Here is a 6249-nt window from a genome sequence, read left to right as displayed (position 1 = left end):
TTGATCATTTGCATATGGGGTGGAAAGGAAGGTTGAACAACAAATAAAAATTACCAGTTCTCTGCTATACTAAAAGTAAGGTAAGGCACCTCTAATTTGACTTTTTATTTTTTTTTATTTGGAAGATATTCTGACTGTAAATAATGTCTAACAAATTCAATTGTTTTAATGAAAAAAATATGGATTAGGATATATAATTCATGTGATATATGTTAAGTTGTAATTTTTGTCATTATCTTATATATGTTTCATGTGAGACAAGCAATGGAAGCTATAGGTGTTACTCTTGCAGTATTTATTGAATTGGGACATTTATGTTCAATTGTTTTGAATCTGAACATTTAAGTTCAATTGTTTTGAATCTTGTTGTTGTTAACTAATTCATTATTTTGCTTTCTCAGGACTTGGCGGGTGGAAGTTGCAGGACATAGTAAAACAAAGTGGCTAGTAGTTCTTAAAATAAGTCTTTCAGTGTGTGCTCAAATATTAAGCTGTAAGTGGGGATGAAGCTAAAGACTTTCGTGATAAAGGTTATAAGGAAGCGAATACTCATTATACTTGTTGAAGTAAGTACATCTGTGATGCTGAAAGTTTTCTTAATGTTTTCTAGGATGACATTGTTCTTAATTCTTTGTGCAGGCATGCACTTAGACTCTGATCTAGTGATCTTAAGCTAGAAGGCAATTGGAAAACTCAAGGTGAAATATTTTCATACAAGTTTGCTTCATTTATAATCATGAAATTCTTTTATGTATATGGTTTATCTACTCTCAGCATTTGAAGAAATGACCTACTGAGTTTGCTCTTACTTTTGATCCCATCTTTATTTTCTTTGAGACTCAAGTTTTTGGCTCAAGAATTTCCACTTAGTTTGGATCAAATTCAAGGTGTTGATCTTTTTATTTCATCTCTATTCAATTAAGAAATTGAGTGACTTCATATTATTTTCATTTGCTGCCTACATATATTTAAGTTAGCCCTTTCATTGAGCTAATTTTAATCTGAAAGTAAGTCAATAAAGAAAATTTTGCTATTATTTGTTCTAAAGTGCATTTTAGTTTTTATATGTGTTAAAAGAACCATAGTTTTGATTGTGTTTTCTAAAGTACTAAAGTACCATTAACTTGATTTAAAATGTATGTTAAAGTGATATTTGATTTATTTTTAATCATTATGTAACAAATTTTCATTACATGACTGGTTATGTTTTATTATTTGACATAATTTTATGTTTTCTTGCATACTGGTTATTTATATTTTCAGCTTTATATTATGTTTGTTTTTTTTTCTTTTGCTAGAACTTTTATAAATAAACCTTATATTTTCACATTATGGTTGTGTCAAGATCCTTTAAGTGGGCTTTAATTTGTTGGTTTTGCTTAAAGATTATTTCTTTGGTTTGTGCTATTGCTTTTGTTTTTAATAATTTATTTTGCTGCAGCTGATGAAGGTAAGCCATTTCCCCTTTAGTTCAGGTTTATATAATTTTTTGTGTTGGAATTGTTTCTAATTAAGAGAATACAAAGAGAAAAATTAGAGATGTTTCAAGTGTAAGAATATGGTTCTTAATACTTAATGTTTGTGATTTGAGAATATGGATTTAGATTACCTTTTCTTTAGTCCTTTTGTTGGCTTTTGTGTATGAAATTTGGATTTTACAGATTTGATTTATGCATATGCTAGTAACACAAGTTTGTACTCTACAAATGCTAGTAATTTACTTGTGTAAATTTAGGATTTAAGGGCTAGATTATTGGCAAACAAATTTAACTGATTCATTCTGTTTCTGTTATGTTAGTATTTTTAATAGTCCTTTTTGTTTGGACAAAGTTACTGGTGAAATATATTAGTCATAAGTCAGACATAATTGCTTATGAACCTCCCTAAAAAAAGGTCAGAACAATGTTTGTTTTTCTATTATGTCAATTTACAATTCAAATTTTGTATGGTTAATATATTTGTATCGATTCTTAATTGTGTTATTGTTTCAAATCATAACTATAATCTGATGAATCATGGCAGGGGAACCAGGAAATTGACAGAATTGACTGTACGTGATAAAATGATATCCATTCATGGTTCTATGTTTCTGAAATTATATATAATTATTATAGAGGTACAAATGATGGTGATTCTTTTGATACGGACAGTTCCTTACAATTGTATTCTAGCAAAGTGGTCTTGAGTTTAAATTCATGAAACAAAATTATTCTTTCCAAATAAAGCTAGGGTTCAGTAGTGTGATACATATTCACCTGTCTGTTTAATTTTTTTTTTCTGTTGAATCATGATTATGAAATATCTAAGTAGACTTTGTTTTCATCTTTCAGATCTGTTGGTAAAGTTTCCACCAAATTCTATAAAGATGAAGCAACCTTTCAGTATGCAACCTTGGGATTCATCTCCAGAGATTTTCAAGAAGCTTTTTAAGGTGCAAATTTACCAAATATTTTTCTATTACCTTATTTAATGAAGTCCTCAGTTAGAAGCATAATGCAATGTATTTGGTAGATGCTAAATATCCTCTCATTTGGTTTTTTTTTTTTGCATGTTTTGACATCTTTATAATAATCAATATGCTCATGAAAAAAGATTGTTGTGTTAGTTAATACTGTTTTATAATCCTTCTGATAGTCTGACTCTGTTTAATTTTGCAGATTGTTCTTATTATTGTCACTTGGTATGTGTGTAAAATACAAGAGTTGTAATAAAATAATGGTTCAACGTGGCTTGAAATCAATAAAATCATTGAAGAAATTAATCAAATAAGTCTAATTATGGATACAGAATCTTGTAATAAAATATTTCTCTTCAAATGTTTGTAGTTACTAATGTGTCATTTTTTGTTAGCTCTATATAGTTCCTGGATCATGCCTCATTCTTTTGTGTTTGTTGGCCCTGACAATCTAGAAATTAGATGTGAAAAAACTTCCAAGCTATCTTTATCTGTAGGCTGTGTAGCAGCTTTCAGTTTCTAAAGGTTGCTTCATGTATATTGTTTCATTTAACTTGATTACATTCAGGCCTTACATACAGAATTTTTTCTACCCCATAAAAATTAATCAGGCCTGCACTTTGGTAGAGAACAGTTTGTGCATATCTGATGCCCTATATGTCTTCCATCATATTTTTGTTGATTCACTCAACTCTGCCCATTTTGTTTTTTCATGTTAGGAAACAAAAGTTGTTAACAGGGTTTGGTCAGGGGTTGAATTTCTTTATGTGAAGTGTATTTACTGATTACAATGTTTTCTTGCATCATTGGAACCTTTTGTATGTTATTTACCAATAACACTGTTTCTGACTGATAGAAGATTTATCATCCTATTTTTTTTTCTCTATTGTGAAATGCTGGTCTCCACCCCACCATTTCTCTTCTCCATGTGTTTTGAAATGGCAATATATTAAGGCATTTAGTTGAGACAATTACCTATCATTGGCATTAATCTTAAAATATGTGTTGACTTCTGTTGGCAGGTTTTCCATTTCCTCTATACTTACTCTCTTGTCATTGATGTCTGCCAATTCACCCTTGATGAGTTTGCTCAAGCATTTCATGACAAGGTTTTATTTCATCTTTAATCTGACTTTACTTTCCTTCTGTGTAACATTTTGTTTGTGCTATTCAAAATTTATATGAAACAATGCATTTATAGTTTGTAATATTGAGTCAATTCTGGTATACAGGGGAATGCGCTTTGGTCTTATATAAATAGCTCAACTTCCTTTGCTTCCTTTCTAATTACTACACCTTAGTTAGTTGTATTATATCACCTAGCAGCTTTTAAGTATAATAAACAATTTTCGCAAGAGCTAGAGTGTGTTAGTGATATAACCATATTAGTTAAAGACATTTTCTCAATCTTCTTATATATGATTAGCTCTCTTGTTGTGGTTAATTGTTATTATCATTATGTTTTATCATTTGGTTTGTGTTTTATAATGATACCATTTTGTTTTAAGAGTTTCCCATTGGGCAGAATATACAGAATTTCTTTGTTTGCCTAGTCATTAAAGATAAATACAAGTTATTTTATTTCTTCTTCTTTCCCTAAATCCCCTTAGCGTGATGATAGAAATTTTGTGACCAACCCATTACTATCTGATACTTAGAGACATTATATTGTGTGTTATCATTTCCTGAAATGAATTGTGTATTCCTTGCCTTAAATATGTATATATTTTTAAATTTTCTTGTGATAAGTTTAAGTGTAAATGTTTTGCAGGTTGATTAGTTAGTATTAATTATTTAAATTTTATTGTAGCTAAGCAAATGGACTCACAACAAAGACAAGTGCACAAAGGATGATGAATTGAAGGATGGAGCAAGTTTCATGCATGGTTTACTTTTGTGTATCTTGTAATGTTTCTGTTTTTCATTTTTGAAGTAAAAAATGTTCAAAAACTTTATTATGCTAGGCTTTCAAACTTAAGTTAGAAGTAAGATCTCATGAAGTAGACACATTCATGGTTTGAATTAGTTATTGTTTAATGTAATACTTATGGTTTATCAATCTATTGAGAATTACATTTTATGATTAATTTTGATTTTTTTTATCAAAATACAATAATGAAAATCTTTTAATTAAAAAAAAACCATATAAGTATACTTATCAAAATAAAATTTAAAATATTTTATCCACACTAAAGTAACAAAATTTTATTACTATATGTTACGATTTAAAAACATATTATAAGCTTAACAAATCGTTATGATTTATATAATATAACAAACTAAAAATGTTATCAAAATAATCAAATGTAACAGTTGAAAAGTGTTATGCATAAAGTATAAGATTATACTCTAAATTTATAATCAAATACTCTAACTAAATGTTATTATTTGAATATTATAGCAACTAAAAATGTGTTATTGAATAGTTTAAGATAACATCGAACATAACATTCGAATACTGTTATAGAAAAGACAGGACTTTTAATAACAGAGGCTATGTTAGCATTTTCTGAAGCGTTATCAATACTCCCGGTTAGCAGTTTTTAAGTGTTATGAATACTGTTTTTTCTAGTAGTGATGATTCTTTCAATTGGTATGTGGTGATTAGGGCACCCCCTAGAGGTTTTTATGACATAGAAAATTATGATGAGAAGGAATTCATGCCTATAATGTCTAAAGTTACTGAATCTAGGTTATATAATGTAGTGGAAGATGATCAATATGTTAGAGATGATTGTGTGGATATATTAGTTTGATTATTGTTGTGTTTTTTGTAAATCGTAGAAGATGTTGCACTTGACATTTAAAGTTGTAATCAATGGAAATTTCAGTTTATATTATTGCTATGTGAATTTTCTATCTATATTTTTTAATAACATGAATTCACAATAGTTTATTAGCTGGCTCTTTTTTTTTTTTTTTTGCTGCAAATAATGATAATGTTTCATTCTATATTATACTTAGACCAAGCATTGGAGCAATGTTAGTTAGGTGCTAACATGTTTATATTTAAGTCTTGGCTGATGTGTAATGTTCTACTGAATATATTGATACTTTATTTTTTTAATCACATGAATATACTTCAGCTCATTAATTGGTTGGTTCTGAGTTTTTTTTTTTGTTGCCAAGAATGGTAGTGTTTATTTTTGTCATACACTTAGAATTTTTATTTCTTTGCTGCCAAGAATGATTGTTTATTTCTTTCTTTCTGACTTTTATTATAAGTTTTTTTTTTGATAATTGATAATATATTGCTGTTATATATGATGATCTTTTGTGACTCATCAAAACTCATACTAATTATAGAAACGGTTGATCAGAAACTAGTCAAAGAATTTTCCAAGTACAAGATATGCCACATCCATCTACAAAAGGAAAGAGACCAAAGCACATACCTACAGGAAAATTAGTTAAACTCCTCAATGACAAGAGGAAGAGCTTTAGACTAAATTTGGAAATGGATAAGGTTGTTGAAGAGAGATATACTAAGGATGTGTCTCCAAGGAAAAGACACGATGTTGAATGATTGTAAGAGATGACTCTTCTGATGATGAAGAAGTACCCATCTCCCCTATGACAATGAGATCTCTTAAGAATATATTTGAGGTTGAACAACCAATAGACTCTCCTGAAAAAATAGTGAGACCACCTACTAATGACCTAATTTCTCCATTCTTAGCTTCACCGGCAGCCAACACTAGGGGATCTATTAAAAGAGTGGTTGAAGTAGAAATTAGTCCTTCAAAGAAGAAGATAAAAACCAAACCAATACTTGAAACTCATACAAATGACCA

The 6249-nt window shown here is 29.0% G+C and overlaps 1 protein-coding gene across 1 annotated transcript; it reads left to right on the top strand.

Moving 5' to 3' along the window:
• Positions 1–2345: 2345 nt before the first annotated feature.
• Positions 2346–4534, top strand: LOC133804988 (homeobox-DDT domain protein RLT3-like). Its single transcript, XM_062243088.1, has 3 exons — positions 2346–2431; positions 3478–3564; positions 4266–4534. The coding sequence occupies exons 1-3, from the start codon at positions 2366–2368 to the stop codon at positions 4362–4364; spliced, it is 252 nt and encodes an 83-aa protein (XP_062099072.1). The 5' UTR covers positions 2346–2365; the 3' UTR covers positions 4365–4534.
• Positions 4535–6249: the final 1715 nt, after the last annotated feature.

The sequence above is a fragment of the Humulus lupulus genome, chromosome X (assembly GCF_963169125.1).
Source record: "Humulus lupulus chromosome X, drHumLupu1.1, whole genome shotgun sequence".
Taxonomy (NCBI): Eukaryota; Viridiplantae; Streptophyta; class Magnoliopsida; order Rosales; family Cannabaceae; genus Humulus; species Humulus lupulus.
The sequence above is the reverse complement of the archived record's forward strand: the minus strand, read 5'-3'. Positions and strand labels throughout refer to the sequence as shown.

What these genes read in the sequence shown, in the direction of transcription:
- LOC133804988 (XM_062243088.1), top strand. Translation starts at nt 2,366, where the DNA reads ATGAAGCAACCTTTCAGTATGCAACCTTGGGATTCATCTCCAGAGATT. An exon ending in TTTTCAAGAAGCTTTTTAAG is followed by an intron (nt 2,432 to 3,477) that starts GTGCAAATTTAC and finishes TTCTGTTGGCAG; the next exon opens with GTTTTCCATTTCCTCTATAC. An exon ending in CTCAAGCATTTCATGACAAG is followed by an intron (nt 3,565 to 4,265) that starts GTTTTATTTCAT and finishes ATTTTATTGTAG; the next exon opens with CTAAGCAAATGGACTCACAA.